The sequence below is a fragment of the Pseudorca crassidens genome, chromosome 4 (assembly GCF_039906515.1).
Source record: "Pseudorca crassidens isolate mPseCra1 chromosome 4, mPseCra1.hap1, whole genome shotgun sequence".
NCBI lineage: Eukaryota > Metazoa > Chordata > Mammalia > Artiodactyla > Delphinidae > Pseudorca > Pseudorca crassidens.
Genome location: NC_090299.1, coordinates 151,842,653 through 151,859,766, shown reverse-complemented (window position 1 = coordinate 151,859,766; position 17,114 = coordinate 151,842,653). Strand labels below are relative to the sequence as shown.

The following is a 17,114-nucleotide window of genomic DNA, read 5'->3' as shown; positions in this document are numbered from 1 at the left end:
ATTCCTGCAAATGTTCAGGGGAGGAATCCGACGCCCACCCTGCAGGTCCCGGGGGACAAATCACTGCAGCAAACCTGACACCTCCTGGCCTGGTCCTTGCCAGCTCAAGGCCTGGAACCCCTGGGTGCGCAGGTCAGGGCCCCTCTCCATTTCCCAGAAGACGGTTTCTCAGGCAGCTTCAGTCGTCTCCTAGCACAGGTCTGATCGTGTCAGTTGCTCTCTCAGGAGGCTGGAATGGCACACACCCCATCGCTTGTGGAGCGGACACATGTTCCTTGACGTAGCAGTCAGGGTCCTGCTCCGGAAGTCCTGAACTTCCCAGTTCTGTGCGGTCCTGCTGCAAGAGCCCTAGCCTAGCCGCCCCAGCCCTGGACGCCGTGCCCCTCGACCGTGGGCCTGTGCCCTGCCCTCGGCCTGCAGCGACTTCCCACTCGCCGCTACGCCCGAGCCTGGCCACCCTTCACTCCTTCCAGTCCAGACGCTGCTTCTCCCGGGCACGTCTCCTGTTCCTTGTCCTCTTGTTTTCTCTGGTCACCGACGTGCCTGCCTCTTCAAGTTCTTAGGAATCAGGACATTTCTTATTTGTAGTATCCACCCCCTACCCCCCGAGGGCCAGCATTCCTTGGCTTTCCTGCGCTTGTAGCCCGCAGCTCCGATCTCTGCCCCTGACATCACACAGCCATCTTCCCTGTGTCTGTGTCCAGATTTCCCTCCTCTTAAGAAGACGCCAGTCCTTGGATCAGGGCTCAGCCTGATCTAGGATGGCCTCGCCTTGATGACATCTGCAGAGACCCTGTTTCCAAACAAAGTCATACTCACAGGTACCAGGAATTAGGAACTGGACATCTCTTTTGGGGGGACACAATTCAGCCACAGCACATGGTTATATCTACCTTAAAGACGATTCTGTTTTCTCTACTTACAATCATTTGAATGATTATTGCTTGTCACCTTTCAGGTAAGTGATTGAGACTTTGGTCCCTCACTTTGCTCTCTTGATGACCAGTTCCAGAAACAAGATCTGGTTTAGTTCCAACCGGGCAAATCTTCACATCGTGGAATTTTAAAACTGGAAAGGGTCTGTCTAAGTACTTCCGTTTAGATTTTACAGTAGGGAAGGGTAGACAAACCGTCTTATTTTCTTCTGCCTCAGGTCGTACAGCTGTGACCATAAAGTAGACAAATAACGCCGTGTCCCCCGATGCCAGGGGCAGTGATCTTCCCTTGCTTTCAACAAAAGCCAAGACACAGGGTGTTTCTGATGAGAGTAAGTGTCTCTACAGCTGTAGCCAGATATTTTACGGCAAAGGCCCAAGGCTCATTTTTCAGCCTCTTGCAATCCTGCAGAGAGTCGCCCTCAGCACAGCTCCAGGAACGGTGTCTGGGGGTTGGGGTGAGTGTGGGCACGAAGGGAATGTGTACGGCTGAGGCCACGGGTGACTCGAGGGTGGCACGGAGGAGCCCGCGGCGTGCTGGGGGGCCGCACCTGAGCGCCTGTCGTCCTTGTGACGCGCGGCGAGGCCAGAGCCCAGGGGGGACCCAAGCTTGCTTCCTTCGGAAGCATCGTTTAACCGCCTGCATTTCCTATCCCGGGTGACTGGACTGTGACTCCCTCTAAGGTCAGAGACGGGGGACGCCAGAATTACGATTAGGTGTTAAATCAGTGACGCTATTCATGTGCAAGAAGAAAAATAGAGTTTTCCTCGTATTTTAGAAAATGCTTTATAAAGTATTCGGATGGTCAAAAAGTTGGACCATCTGACATACATGGTTTTCCTTTCCCACGTCTTTTCTTTTCATCTTTTTAAATTGAAAAATCACGTGAAATGTTTTGTAGGGTGTTGTGATCATTGTTACATTGTAGCTCTTCCAGAGGGGCCGTCCTCAGCTCGACCGACATGTGAGTCACCGTCAACCCTCAGAAATAAGGACTGAGCAGGTTGCTTTGTAAACGATAACGCTGTTTTGACAAGATGTCATTGTTGGGGCCAAACAGATTGAGCATGAAAACAAAAAGCCATGAAATCTTTGTCGCTTTTTCGATGTTAATCACTTCGACCTGTGTACTGTGCTTTAGTAATTGCAGAGGGTGTTTTTAATGACCTGGTGTGAAATGTCATGGTTCCTTCGGGACTTGTCGGGTTGGGGTGACAGCTGGCTGACGGCTCCCCTCTGCTTCCTCTGGTGACTCGGTCCTCAGGTCAGCTCTCAGCTCGCGACGGCTAAAAACAGGCCCCGACTGCGCAGCCCAGTGTGGGTTAGGGGGACGTGTCCAACCAGCCAGGCCTGGACCGAGAGCAGGAGACGATCAACTTCTGAAACAAACTTGCCGAGTTGTATCAAAACCAGCACCAGGGCTTCCCTGGTGGCGCAGTGGTTGGGAGTGCGCCTGCCAATGCAGGGGACCCAGGTTCGTGCCCCGGTCCGGGAAGATCCCACATGCCGCGGAGCGGCTGGGCCCGTGAGCCATGGCCGCTGAGCCTGCGCATCCGGAGCGTGTGCTCCGCAACGGGAGAGGCCACAACAGTGAGAGGCCCGCGTACCGCAAAAAAAAAAACAAAAAAAAAAAAACAAAAAAAAAAAAACAGCACCAAGGTTGCTGGGCCTGGCAGCTTAGAGCACAGGCTGTTGAGAAGGTGCAACCAGAACTTGATGTTTTGGAGACTAGGATTTAAGACAACAGATCTGCTCCCCGAAAAGCATGTGTTCTGTGTTGACTACCACAGCCTGAAAAGGAGAGGACCAGTGATGCGCAATTCGTGGTTGGGGACCAGATGCTGTAGCGATGTCTCTAAAAAGTCGTTAGCATGAATGGTTCTTTCGGTAATTATTAGCATTTCGGAGCGCTTACCTGTGTCAGCCGCTGTGTAAAGCACTTTCATTTAATTTCTACGGCAGCTTTGTGAGCTTGGCGTTAATATGTCCGTCACACTGATGGAGAAACGGATCTCAGAGGATGTGTATCTGTATCCACATGTGTGTGACTTCACTCTGTTACACCATCTCTTAGTTTTACAGTGTGATGTTGTCTGTCCTCTAACTCTCCGTCTGCCACCACCTTCCTCTTCTGTGCTCGCAGCGCCTGGCGCCCGCCGGCCTCTGTCCACACTGAACCTGCCGCCGGTACCCGTCCCCTCTCCTCCCCCTGGCTGCCGTCTCTCTAACCTCGATTTGAAGGGCCCAAGCTCTGAAGAGTAAATTCTACCTGGCCCTCCTGCTTCTCGTCTTAATCCACCCCAGCCCTGTTTTCCTTAGAGCTGCAAATTGACCTCTCGAAAGTGCAGGCTGAGTTCCCCGACCTGCTCGCCTTCGCTCAGGGATGAGCTGGCCCTTGCTGCCACCTGCCCACCGCCCTCCGCAGCTCGCTGTCTCCCTCTGCCTGTCTTTTCCTGCATCTCCTCCGTCCCGTCCTCTTCCTGCTGTGTCCTTCATTCCCACACTTTACCTCTCTTTAACTCCTGCTTCTTCAAGTCCTGCTTAAATGTCCCTTCCTTAAATCCTAGGGACTTCCCTGCCGCTCCCCAGCACCGCTTAAACTTGAAAATATGAGTCTTACCACATCCTTTTCTTTCTTGCACTTGGACATCTGTAGTTACACGTGACGACTCACCCAGTGTTCCGCACTGAACTGTGTCCTCCCTGAGGGCAGGGACAGAGTCTGCTTCGTTAAACAGCTGCTCGATCTCTAGCTTCGAGCACAGTGACGGTTACACAGCAGGCACTCAGATCTGTGTCGACTGGTTAACAGACACGTAACTGAAGATGCCCAAAGCGGTGCATCTCGATGGTTGCCCTTTCTTAGTCCTTGCGTTCTGATTTCACTTGTTGCTCGAGAACGAACCTGCGTTCGGAGCAGTTTTGTCCCAGTGGCTTTGGGTTGGCTTTATCGCCGATGGTCGTTTTCCGCCATTCAGACGCTGTACCGTGATGCACTTGGTTTTCCAAACTTCTGTGTCAGACCAGCCACGATACAAGAAAAGGCTAAGTTTCAGGACATGTGAGCCCTCTCTGTTTGTCCTGAGCCTGGGTGGGTGGGAGAGGAAAAGCGAGGCCTCCCCTGACAGGCTGCAGGTTCCTGGCCCGATGGCGCAGAGGCGTGAACGCTCCAGAGCCTCCGACCTCAGCTGTGACGCCCCCAGAACCCAGGCGCCGGGTTCAGCTCCCTCCACAGCCCTGGCCGCTCCTGCCTGATGTCTCTGCCCAAAGTTGCTTTGGAAGGAGAAGCTTTCTCTCCAGTGGTTTGTCATCTCAGGAGCCTTCCCAGCCTTGGTCATGGGCACTGGCCCATCGGAGTCCACGGACAGGGCCGTGTGCCCGGGTCTGTGGGGATCACGCCTTCTGCACACTGGGGCTTCCGTGTGCAGGCGGACACCGGCTGGGAGACTTGTCTGCCTGCGACCATCCCGAGCGTCGCCGCTAACACGACTTCTTTCTCTCTTGTGAATCCACAGTTGGTCCTGTTCGGAGTTGGACCTGAACGAGATTCGCCTGATAGTTTACCAGGACTGTGAGAGGAGAGGCAGACAAGTCTTGTTTGACTCTAAAGCTGTTCACAAGATCGAGGAGGCGGCAGCTCAGGTAGGAACTATGGATTCGCTTTCGTCCTTTTTGTTTGTTCGTCCATTGCCTGCTCTTTGGGCTGAATTGCACAGCGCCGTCAGTGGTTCAGAGGAAACACGGGCAGAGGTCCCTCCGCCCACCCCATTTGCGTTCTTATTAATATACACAGGTGAGACTGTTAGCAAGTCATCGTGCAGATGCTAAGCATCGTACTTTAGACATTACCAGAAGTGACTTTGCTGGTAAGTTGCAATCCAGTAGGATTTTGATGCCAAGTGTGTGCCGTTAATGGGAAGACTGAGAATGCTAAAATTCATGAAGCGCTCGCCTGAAGGGAAGGTCTGGTATCACCCATAGATAGTAAGAGGTGATACATAGCACGGGGTTAGAGAGAACTGGAGCGCTTTCCTGGCCACGGGGCTGCAGGGTGCTAACATGCACTGTCGTCTGCAGAAGGGCCTGCAACCCAAGCCTGTTTGACCAAGGAAGTTTTATTTCCTTTTTATAGCGGAGGGCGGTGTGGGGGTAGTAGTGGTGGTGATGGTAGAGGTGAGGGTAGTGATGGAGATGATGGTGATGGAAGTGATGGTGATGGTGATGGAGGTGTTGGTGGTGATGGAGGTGATGATAGTGATGGAGGTGATGGTGGAGGTGATGGTGATGGAAGTGATGGTGGTGGTGATGGAGGTGTTGGTGGTGATGGAGGTGATGATAGTGATGGAGGTGATGGTGGAGGCGATGGTGATGGAAGTGATGGAGGTGATGGTGATGGAGGTGATGGTGGCGGTGACAGAGGTGATGGTGGTGGTCGTAGTGCTGGTGGTGGTGGTATGGGGCGTGGAGGTCTGAGGGTGGGTAAAGTGGGGACAGAGCAGCTCTTGATCCCTTGGAGCCAGAATGGGGAAGGTAGAGTGATGTGTCCAGGCAGGAGCAGGGTCTAGTCCTCCCTGTGAGTCTTCAGGGTGGCCATCCAGTGTACTTCTGACTTGTCACCTTTCAGCAGTTATTCAGATGTCTACAACTTAAATAAATCCCTTTGTGTTCCTTCTTTTCATGTTCAGTAACCTGATACCTGTACTGACCGAATCCTGGCAGTTTAGAGAATGTGCAGCTAAGTAGCTGAATAGTTTATGTCAGGGTCTCGGTCTCGTCAGGGCTGAGGTCTCGTCCTGCTTCTGATACGGTTGTTTCTGCAGGAAGGAAGTGTCTGGTTAAAGGTGGTTTAGCTGAGCGGATCCCGTGGTGCTTTCACGTGGAAGCTGGCCAGGTAGCTAATCATTACAGCCATTGCTGGGCTTGTTAGGTGGGTGGCTGGAGCAGGGGGGATGAGAAGTCTCTCGGTGATTCAGCGAAGGCTGCCATGGTAGATTGGTATTAGTTCAGGTGAGCCAGCACTCGGCCCTTTGTTTGGTGGACCGCACACGGCTTCCCCCTGTTTTCCCACATCACTTCCTGTCTCCCCAAGGCCTTGCACAGATGGTATAGTTGCACACCCACGCTCCGTCACTAGGGTTCCTGATGGTGGTAGCAGGTGGAGGGAAAAAATTCTCACCGGTTTGCAAAAATAACCGGAATCCTGTCTGTAGGAGCAATGATGACCCCGGAGTCTGGAACAGAAGCTTCCCGGGATGGACACACTCATTTCCTCACAGAGGCAGCTGGGCCCGGGGAGGCTTGGAAACTGCCCAAGGCTGCAGAGGGAGTCCAGCGGGGGCTCTGCTCACTGTACCGGGAGCTGTCGCCAGTTGTGGACGGCGCGGCCAGTGGGCCCAGCAGTGTGGGGCGGGTGTGGACCGCGTGTCACTCCGGGCCCTGCAGGGCCGTGGATCGCCATCCCGCCCGCGACCGCTGGGGGCAGGCTCCCTGTTCCCCTTCTGTTCTTCCCCCATCTTCAGCCCCCCACCCCATGGGCAGGCACGAAGTGTCAGGAGTCAGCAGCAGGCACGTGACTGCAGGCATTTGCATTCGACCATCAGTGTGACTGTCACACTGGAGATTAGATAAGCTGCACTTGCATTCATGTTTTTCCAAGCAAATCTACGCACAAAAAAGCAAAGAAGACTCAGGATAGAAACAACGTATCACGGAGGGTACAGGCTGCTTCTGTAGGGAGTAGTGTATCTTGGCCTAGGAGGAAGGGAAACGTCAGTGAAGGTGTATCCTTATGCCTCTGTGTCACTGTCATAAAAATCTGCCATGAACTCCATGAAGGGAACGTGTAGTAGCTAATCCTCTACAAGCCGTGACCTTTGAAGGCCGTGTTGCCTCACATGCTGTGTAATCACAGCAGCCCCCGTTCCAGCATTTTGTCCTCATCTTTCACAAGCTTGACCTCATGACTTTCTCTAAAGCCGTGCGGGGGGAGGTGTGTCATTAAAGCACATGCTGGTCTTTCCAAATGAATAAATACTTCTGCCTTCTCAATTCCGTTTGCTTGGGGAAAATTTAACTTTGAAGCAATGTCTGTATCCTCATCAATTTTATAGATTATGACTCTACCTAGTACTAAAAAATCCTCTAACAACCAGAGCAGAGGTCAGAGCTCATCGATGATTTTAGAATATGAATTGAAACGTCAAGTGTTCTTGGGGACTTCCCTGGTGGTCCAGTGGTTAGGACTCTACGCTTCCAGTTCAGCGTGCCTGGGTTCAGTTTCCGGTCAGGGAACTAAGATCCTGCAAGCCGTGCTGCCAAAATAATAATAATAATAATAAAAAAATAAAGAGAACAGTCTTAATACATAACCCACCACCTCTGTCACCCTTCTCAGCATCTTCCTCTTCCAAATGTTATAGACTCACAGGAACCACTCTTTTGTCCTCGTTAAAAAGAAAACAACAACGTCCCGGTTCTTCTGTGCAGCTGAGGCTCAACAGAACAGAGCGATGTGAGAAAGGGGCCCCCAGTGAGCGTGTGCTGGTACGCTCAGCGGGGGCGGTGTGTTTACCCTCCTCTCCCTGTTCACCCAGAGAACGGAGGACGTCCCCACGAAAACGCCAGCCAAGTGCTGTCAAGGCGGTGGCAGCGGCAGCCTCTCTTCCCACGGCTCTTCCGGGGGATCTTTACCACACGCCAAGGAGCAGCTTCCAAAGTACCAGGTACAACCACCCTTGCGTGCGGAATGCCCCGTAGGCTGGAGCCATTTACTGCCATTTCTCCTCGGGGATAATGGCTGCTTGAGGGCCCCGTCCCTGGGATAGGAGACTACGTATCCAGAACCCTGCTCAGGACTCGGTGATGGCCTCTATGGGAAGGGAATCTAAAAAGAGGGGATGTGTGTATAACGTGTAACTGACTCACTTGGCCGTACAGCAGAAACTAACACAACACTGTACATCAACTCTACTCCAATAAAAATGGAACAAACAAATAAACAAAAACCCCCCAAAACGGGCTCTTAGGTGTTTCAGGCCAGTGCTGTGCTCACACTTTGGCTTTATCTCTTGATAAAAACTGTAACGGAGCAGCAGTGATCCCGTGAAACACACAGCGAATGAAGAGAAATATTGCAAAGGAGGTAAACCCTCCTGTTTTGCTTCCTTGGTGGTCAGAACCAGATTAGTGCACATGTGTTTTCCAGTTTTTTTCTAAGAGCTCTGAGGATTCTGGGGATGAATATTGTCATCCTGAGAAAACAGCACTTGCCAGTAGAAGGAAGAAAGGCTTGTATAGGAGCAGCTGGAAAGGCAAGACCCAACTGGAGCGGGAAGTGTGAAGGGCTGGTATACTGAGAAATGTTGGCCAGCTGGGCGCAAGGAAAGAGGTTTCATAAATATTGAATAGCAGAAGGGTACTACCTGATGGAGGATATATGAGTGTTTATTTTTATTTTCGGAGCTATGAGGAATTTTGTCTACCGTGTCGCTGACACAGTAAAGCCAGGGAGGTGTATACCAGCAGCCACGGGTGTATAGAACGTTGTTCGTTTCACGGTCGGGATCGCTGCTGTGCATCGGCCCTTATTCCACAGAGCTGCCGGCTCTCAAAGCAGTATGTGGTTACAACAGCATAGAGTGAAATTTTCAGCGAGTTGAGAATTGCAGTTGGCACGTGGACCTTGTACCCCAAGAAAAAGCAGGTTCAGAAATGGAGGTGATGGGTGGAAGTTATTCATAAAGAAGGTGAAAGCCTGTTAGTTTCTGTCTGCAGGAAGCGAGAAGAGGTTGGTAGCAGGCTCGTTAAATCAGGCGGACAGATGTCTGCTCCTCTTTCCTCCTTTGCAAGCAGGTGTAAGTAGGTGTGTATATGTGTGTCCATGTGTGTGGATATATACGTGTATGCGTGTGGATTTGGAGTTGAAAGGCTGATTGCCATGGTTTTGCTTGGGTAGAAAGCGAGGCAGCAGAGAGTCTGGCTAGTGGCCTGGGTCACAGGAGATGGAGGTACGGTTTCGGTCAGGCCGTGCGGGTGTCGTGCGCACTGGTTTGGTTGACACTCACATCCATCCTCAGTGTGTGTCACCACCACTTACAGTGGGAGCTGAGCATCCTGTATCCAAACGCATGCACCTGTGTGTCATCATATGTTCACAGTACGCACAGTGTTACGTCATGTGAGTGAGGGCGTTTGGCTTCCAGCCGCCTGAGCTCCAGGGGAGTCCGGGCCCCGAGATGAAGGTATGGGGGTTCCCGTCGGGAATAACTGGAATCACAGCAGCGGTTGAGAACGCAGACAGTGACCTTGTACAAGGGATGACTTGAGAAGGTAGAGATTTAAAAAGGAGAGCAGGGCTTCCCTGGTGGCGCAGTGGTTGAGAGTCCACCTGCCGATGCAGGGGACGCGGGTTCGTGCCCCGGTCCGGGAAGATCCCACATGCCGCGGAGCGGCTGGGCCCGTGAGCCATGGCCGCTGAGCCTGCGCGTCCGGAGCCTGTGCTCCGCAACGGGAGAGGCCACAACAGTGAGAGGCCCGCGTACCGCAAAAAAATAAATAAAAAATAAAAGGGAGAGCAGGATGTGAGGGCCATCTGGCTGCGACATCTGTCACCCCATTGATCGCCAGGGTTGATTTGGCCGATCGGGCTGGCTAGGCGGGTGTCCCCTTCCTCCCTCACCGTTCCAGGTGCGTCCCTCCCGAAGCTGCGCGCTCGGTCAGAGAGGACGACCTTCCGCGATAGAGGAGGACCGTTCTTCGGTCAGGGGTATACAAGTAGCTGCGCTCCCCTGCTAGAACCTGCAGACAAGCTCTCAAGGTCCATTTATGGGAGAACGTGGGGTAGTCGAGCTTCCAAGACTCCAGACACATCCAAATGAGGCGCTGCACGTGGCAGTCTGCCTTTCTAAAAAAAAAAAAAAGTAATTTAAAAAATATAAAAAGGAGAGCAATTATGTGCGTCAGATACTGTGAGACGTTTAATAGAGCAAACTGGGAAGTGCCCATTGGCTGTGACAGGAGCCGTTTGAATAGCGGGGGATGGGGGAAGGTGCCGTCCACCCTCTGCGGTGATAAAGGGGACGCCGAAGACTGGTCAGAAGCTAGGGGGTCAAAAAATTTAAAAATGTTTCAGTCAAACTTCGGGGTGACCAGACTGTCGGTTATCTTTTGGACCCACGAAACCCTGCCCACACCGATTGGCATTTTTGTTCCACACGTTGATTTTGGTTGGATAACCCTGAGCTATATTTCATTTCAGGATGTGTTCTTAGTATCAAGGGGAGTTACTCTGCCTCTTCCGTCACTTAATCTTTCTATTTAGACTTTGTAAATGGGGACGATGAAAGTCATTGTTTCTCATAACCAGATTAAAAGTGAACTCTGGTAAAGCGCTTGCATCCTGTACGAGGATATAGTGTATAAAGAAGAAATCGTGCACATTAGTGATAATTTGGGGAAAAGAGTAGGCAGTCATCATTGTAGATTAAGATTGTAAAATAATCAGTTGCTGCTTTGAGAAATGGTTCTAATTACCAACAAAATTGCACATTATTTTCTATCGTGTTGTACTCGACACGGTTTTGGTTTCTTGCACGTCTGGTAGTACACGCGCCCCGCCTCTGATGTCAACATGCTTGGGGAGATGATGTTCGGCTCGGTCGCCATGAGCTACAAAGGCTCCACCCTGAAGATTCACTACATACGGTGAGTTCCGTCCACTGCTCGTGAGACGTGGCTTGGGGATGATGACTCCATTCAAACATGCGCAAAACTGTTATGCAGTAAAATAATAATCTAAACTTTGTCATCTCGTATTTGTTAGCACTTGATACCTTTTCCATATCTTTAGCAGTTAAAATAGTCTGACATTTTCTACATCACTCTGACCTTGAATCAGCTTAGCAGGACAAAATCCTAAGGTTTAGCTAAGTACCGTAATTGAAAAATGCGTCCCAAAGCATTTTGAGTATCTGCTAGGTTAGTAATAGCAATACTTTTAATCAGAGTTATTCAAATATTTTAAGTTTAAAAAGTCAGAATTTCACAAATTTTCCATTTTCAGATTAAAGTTTGTCGTGATTTTTTCCTTGTACTGAGATACATATTTTTTCAAATTATTGAATGCATGCCGAGTTTTATTTTTGTTTCTAGGGAATGGTGTCTAGAATAAAAGTTTCTGCAAAAAGCAGAATGTGACGACATTAAAGAACACGTTCCTTATCTGCATGTCAGGATAGAATTTAACTCGCTGGAAGCACAAGCTCTACGATGTGTGAAAGGAAGCCTTTTCCCAATCCTGCACTTACAACCTTCTGTCTGTTCATCTGTGCCACATGGCAGGTGGAAAATATACCCTGAGAAAAAAACAAACTTCTGCTTTGCAATATTTCTGCGAAGCGAAGTTTGTACATCTGAAATATTTACTCCCAAGGAAAACGGCCCTGGCAATGTCTCCATAGCTCGCTCTCAGGGTTTTAACATTCTTGGGATTTTAAAATGATAAAATTAGAAAAAAATCTAGACACCCCATTGATACAGTGATTTGAAAAATGCACATCTCATTTTCTGTAAAATAAGATATAGAAATGAATAAAAGCTTGAGAAAAAGTTAAAAAAAAAACCCATGCATCTCTCCCTCTTCTGTCTGTTTTTTCTCCAGTTCTCCTCCACAGCTGATGGTTAGTAAAGTCTTCTCCGCCAGAATGGGCAGCTTCTGTGGGAGTACAAATAAGTAAGTGCGGGATTTTCCCCCTCCCCTCCCCATCCCCCCCAATTTTCCAAGTGGCTGTTTCTGGGTAGAGTCATTCTTTGAGGGCCATAAGGCTTTTTGAGGTTAGAAGCAGGATGAGTCCACATTAACAAAGGGGTTTTCAAGGTGGCCTTTGTCCAATACATAGTGAGTATGAAGAGGCCTTGGACCTTAGCAGGTGGCCTTAAAGACAAGTGATGGTCTACATACATACATTGGGGGTCTTCACCTGTTAACCCACTCTTCCTACTGCCAGTCACCATGTTCTCATTCCCTGGAAAATGAAAAGTGAAGGGGAAAAGGATATTATTTCATCTTATAAAAAAAAAATCTCGGGAATTCCCTGGCGGTCCAGTGGTTGGGACTCTGCGCTTCCACTGCCGAGGCCCGGGTGTGATCCCTGGTCGGGGAACTAAGATCCCACACGTGGCACGGCCAAAACCAAAACCAAAGCATAACAAAACTAAACAAAAAAATCTCACCTGTCAGTCTGCTCGTTTATTTATTTCTGAAGGAATGAGGCACAGGGTGAGTTTCCCAAGCTGAGAGGCACCTGAATGGCAGGAGGGATCGTCTGTCTGAGCCATCCGTGTAACCTCTGTGGTCGGTGAGGACTCAGGCCAGGCAATATTTTGATTTTCACTCCCGAGTTTTTGTTTGTTTGTTTTTTGGTTTTTTGGCGGTACGCGGGCCTCTCACTGCTGTGGCCTCTCCCGTTGCGGAGCACAGGCTCCGGACGCGCAGGCTCAGCGGCCATGGCTCACGGGCCCAGCCGCTCCGCGGCATGTGGGATCTTCCCGGACCGGGGCACGAACCCGTGTCGCCTGCATTGGCAGGCGGACTCTCAACCACTGCGCCACCAGGGAAGCCCACTCCCGAGTTTTTTTCCCCCTCTTAATTTTACACTTCTGTGTAGACTAAGAATACTTAAATGTCTAACTTAACTCTTAGTCTGGCACAATTGTTCGTATATTTTGAATTTTTCAAGCAGAAATATTTCACATCTTTTTTGAGTAAAACAACAGAACATTTATTACACTTGGGTAAGTTTGGAAGAAATGTTTATTGTAAATTAAAGGGGTATTCTTAGGGGTCAAATGAAGGCTGTTATTTTTTACAATCCTAAGAAATTAGAAGTATGTTCCTCTTCAAATTTGGGTACCTTTGAGTAAGTCTGCTTACTTTTCAACAGAATAACGAATTTACTTTTTTGAGCATTTAACACTGGATTGTCATGACTTAAGCCAGTATAGGAATTGATATTTATTTTTTTGTGAGGTATTATTTTTCTGACCCTTGATATTACCTGAACATTTATTATACTAACTCCCTCTAATTAAATATCAAGCTCAGATTTAAGTAAAAATTATTTTGGCTTCATTATGCTATATTATCCTCGACATCTTCATTTCATTTGTTAACAAATACAATAAATTATTAAAAGCTGCTTCTCTCACGTGTGTTTATGAGTAATTCTGACTTTTAAGAAGTTGTGAAATCAGACTCCTGTAAGAATCATAATTTCTGTTATATGCTCCTCCTGAAAAAGGTTGCTGAATTGCTCATGGATGTTAACTAAGAGTTAAAATGAATTTCATTTTGAGAGTTTCTGTAAAATTACCCTTGAAATGAACAACCGTATCCTAGGTATCAGTCACCAGAGGAAGATTTCAGAATTCGGTGTCCCTCATTACATAATACTGTGAAATTGTTTGGAATGTGTCATTTAGTTTTATAGGTTGAACTCCCTCCCAAAGCCTCTCTTGTCTTTTCCTGCAACAAATTCCCCTAAAGTTTAAGTCTCTTCGGTAGATGTGAGACTTTATTAATTCATGAAGAAAAGTTGTCTGTTAGCAAACAGCTTTGTTCGTCCCTTGATGTTTTTCTCCTCTCTCTCCCTTCCTTCCCTCTCTGGACTTAGCTTGCAAGACAGCTTCGAATACATCAACCAAGATCCTAACCTGGGGAAACTGAACACAAATCAGAATAACCTGGGTCCCTGTCGTACTGGAAGTAACCTAGGTAAACTCCGCCACGTAAGCGGGGCCTTGCTTTCCGGGTCCCGCCGTCGTGGGTGTCCGTTTTGCTTTCTTTGAGTTTGTGGTGGTGTTTTGCTGTGGCATTATCTTTAATCTGCGTTTATTTCTGTGTGTGTACTTTGTCCACCCCCGTGTGTGTCTCCGCCCCAGGTGTGCTGCAGGGATGCGGCAGCAAACTGCCCCCGGGGGCGGCTGAAGGAGGACCGCTCCGGCTCAGCCGCAGTGCCTCTTTCTTTGCAGGTTTGTGTGGAATGCTGAGTATGGTGCCACCTGCACACGTTAGTAACTCCTGGGCAGGTTCTTAGAAACAAATCTGTTGGGCGCCTCTCTAGAAATCCAAGGGGCTCGTGAGATGTTTAGTTCCACATGCTGCTGAGCGCCTGGCGTTCTGAAACCTCCACCCCAGAGCCCCTGTTGGAAACGTCTCTGCTAATACCCCCGCGGCATAAGCCGGTTTGGATCTGAAATGAGCCCTTCGTGTTTCTAAGAGGATAACATCTTCCGATTTTCCTCGGCCTCTTCCGCTGCCGTGAACTGTTTCTCTTTGCCGTGGCATCTTTGATCCATTTTTCACCTGCACCCTTACCTGCACTGTGTCTTCAAAAGTCACTCTAACAAGAGCATGGAAGACCGGCCTCTCCCTCCCCCTCTCCCTCTCTCTGTCCGTAGCATTTAAGTAGTTCAAATGTACTTTCCAGCTTCTTTACAGGTGTAGCCACCTCCATCTCTGGGTAGGTACATCCTGAGACCGGCCTGGCCGTCTAGCCCAGGCTGCCGAATGTCTGCGGCAGGCTGGCGTGATTAACTAGCGTGGGAGCCGTCATTGCTAACGTTAGGGGTTGTGTTTACCGCAGACGGTATTCTGCATTCTGCTTTTCACCGTAGCCGAACTATGCTAGGCACCCTGTTTAACTGACTGACAGCCTCCTGCCTACTTCCAGGTGAGGATAGCATGTTTATATACTCTCCTTAAAATTGTGAAAATAAACACGCTTCACAGAGTAGCTGGCAAGTGTAGTAATCAGGCAGAGCGGCGGGCTTCTCGTGCGCCAGAACGCTTACGGTAGCAACGTGGGAGCTACCGTTTAGCTCAACAGTACACAGTTGAGACCAACGTAAAGCATTCCTGGAAGTCTGCAGTCCTTTAGTGTTTTCCTAGCACCTCTGCAGTAGTGTTGTGTACGGGTGTATATGGAAAAGAGGCAGAGGAAGAGATATTTGAAAATGAATATAAGTGTTTCTGTCTGCCAAGAGAGGGTTTATAAAACACAGAAGGGTTTTTTAAATTCCTGAAATGGTTTTCAAGCCTTTCTCTTCTCGAGGTTGCCTGTAGTTACTGCTGAAACTGATTATAAAGCATTTTGAAAGTACTTATTAATATTTTGCAGTATTTCAGTACATTGAAACTACTGAAATACTTAAATGCTATTTAACTACTACTAATGAGGAAAATGGCTGAAAGCGTCTGCTCGAGGATGTCTGCTCGTCGTATGAAGTGTCCTCACAGCTGATGACTCGGCTTCTTTTAGAGGCGAGAGGCCCTCGGAAGAGCCTCTGTAGTGCTGCCGGGGGACAGGCACGGGCAGGTGGTCGCTGGCCTCTGCCCCCTCCTTCCCCCGTCTTTTCTGAACTGCATTCTGCTTTCCCGTCCCTCCCTGTGTGTCCTCGTGCGGTCACCGCCAGCAGGCGTAAAGCGAGCGCAGGCGGTCTGAGCAGCCCGCCTCTGCGAGCCCCGTGACCAGGTCTCCTTGCTTCCTGCAGTGCACAGCACTCCGGTCGACATGCCGAGCAGAGGGCAGAGCGAAGACAGGGACAGCGGCATCGCCCGCTCAGGTACGTGCTTTCCTCTTGCCGGCAGCGCCCGTGGAGCGAGCCCTCCCTCTGAGATCTGGGTGTGACGTGCACAGGGACGGCTCCTGCGAGACGAACGTACGTCAAGCAGCGTGCCACTAAAAAGGGGGGAGCCTCCTTGAGCCAGTGGCCCTGGGACCTTCTGGGTCCTGAGCACCCAACCAGGGGAAGGACAGTGTGCATGGGAATCCCTCTGGCTGTGACCATGGGGGCTGTCCGCTGACCTGCTTCTGTCCTGGAGTCGTGATGCTCTAGATTTTGTCTCCTGTACCCCTTCTCTCCTCATGTCAAGTTGTGACTGACCAGGGCTCTGGGCCTCCTTGAGCAATAGAAATTGACTAGAGGCCAGACAAGAAATGAGGCAAGGCTTTATTGGGGCCCCTGCTGCACCATGAGGGAAGGAGAACAAAGGACAGGTTCCCTTGCTGGCTCGCTTCCTGAGCAAGGATGAGCTAGTTCCTTATAAGGCATGAGGGCAGGGGTGTGTCCAGGGGTCAGGCCAGAGGGGCGGCTTAGGTGTTCTGCCCGCCCCTTAGGTGGTGCTGAGTGCAGATGGCGTGTGCAGTGCCCTGCTTTTGCTCCCGAACCCCTGTCTTTGCTCCAGCCTCTTCAGAAGTGGCAGTTGGGTTTTTTGGTCTCTTTGTATCTTTTGTCCATAATGTACCCCAACTGCGCGTGCCCCCAGTTATTTTTAGTCCCTTGTAGTTTCTTTGTATCCGTGGGTGGAGGAGAGGTGTGTCCAGGTGCAAGCCCTGCAGCAGAGGGTCCCAGGTTCCACTCTAAATTGCTCCTAAGACGAGTGTCCCTTGCCCTTTGAGAAGCGGGACAGTTGAGGGCCGCGTTGGCATTGAAGTGAAAGGTCAGTAGCAGCCGGATCTGAACGCTTTCTCAGGAGGAGGGGGCAGAGGTGAACGTGATGCAAATGTGAACTTTGGCTTTGTTGGCAGCTCGGCCCCTGAACCCGCCATGTCTCCTTTGAGGCTCCCGCCCTCCTGGTGGGAGTCCACGCAGATGGGGGGCTGGCTGCACGGGGCCCCCGGGGGCCTTCTGCTCCCCTTCCGTCCCGGGAGCAGCTCTGAAACCCCCGGGTCAGCCCTGGGAGGGTCACCCTCCACCAAAGGCCGCTCGTGCGCCCGCTGTGGCTGGTTCCTCACGTCGCCCGCACTGTGTGGACCAGGGTCCTCGTCCTGGAGCAGAGCAGCGACTCCGACTGTTTGAGCTGAATTCGCAGTGGAAGATGGAGAGAAATTACAGCCACGGTTTATTCCTGTTTTTTGTAATTTGTAACTTCCTGTCTGCAGAGTTGAGAGACGGGGCAAATATCTTCAATAGATTTGTTTTTCAGAACAGTGGTAGGTTTGCAGAGCAATAGAGACGGTCGTGGGGAGCTGCGGTACAGCCCCCCGTCGTTAACACCTTAGCCCGTGAGACAGGGCGGTCAGTTGTCACGTCTGTTTGACTCTGCTGGGCTCAGGCAGTTCCTCAGACTCGCTGTGTTTTGTGACGACCGTGACAGTCTCGGGAAGTAGCAGCCAGCTGTG

The 17,114-nt window shown here is 50.3% G+C and overlaps 1 protein-coding gene across 9 annotated transcripts in view; it reads left to right on the top strand.

Annotated features, from left to right (window-relative positions):
• FNIP2 (folliculin interacting protein 2) overlaps window positions 1-17,114 on the top strand; it is a 123,684-nt gene that overhangs the window by 53,954 nt on the left and 52,616 nt on the right. For 7 of the 9 annotated variants that reach the window (XM_067737048.1, XM_067737051.1, XM_067737046.1 and 4 more), the window contains exons 2-8: window positions 4,452-4,578; window positions 7,530-7,658; window positions 10,538-10,638; window positions 11,594-11,665; window positions 13,605-13,705; window positions 13,873-13,962; window positions 15,484-15,555. In XM_067737048.1, the coding sequence (XP_067593149.1) occupies window positions 4,452-4,578; window positions 7,530-7,658; window positions 10,538-10,638; window positions 11,594-11,665; window positions 13,605-13,705; window positions 13,873-13,962; window positions 15,484-15,555 (692 nt within the window). The remainder of the gene's footprint in view (window positions 1-4,451; window positions 4,579-7,529; window positions 7,659-10,537; window positions 10,639-11,593; window positions 11,666-13,604; window positions 13,706-13,872; window positions 13,963-15,483; window positions 15,556-17,114) is intronic. The other 2 variants (XM_067737050.1, XM_067737049.1) reach the window with 1 other exon arrangement.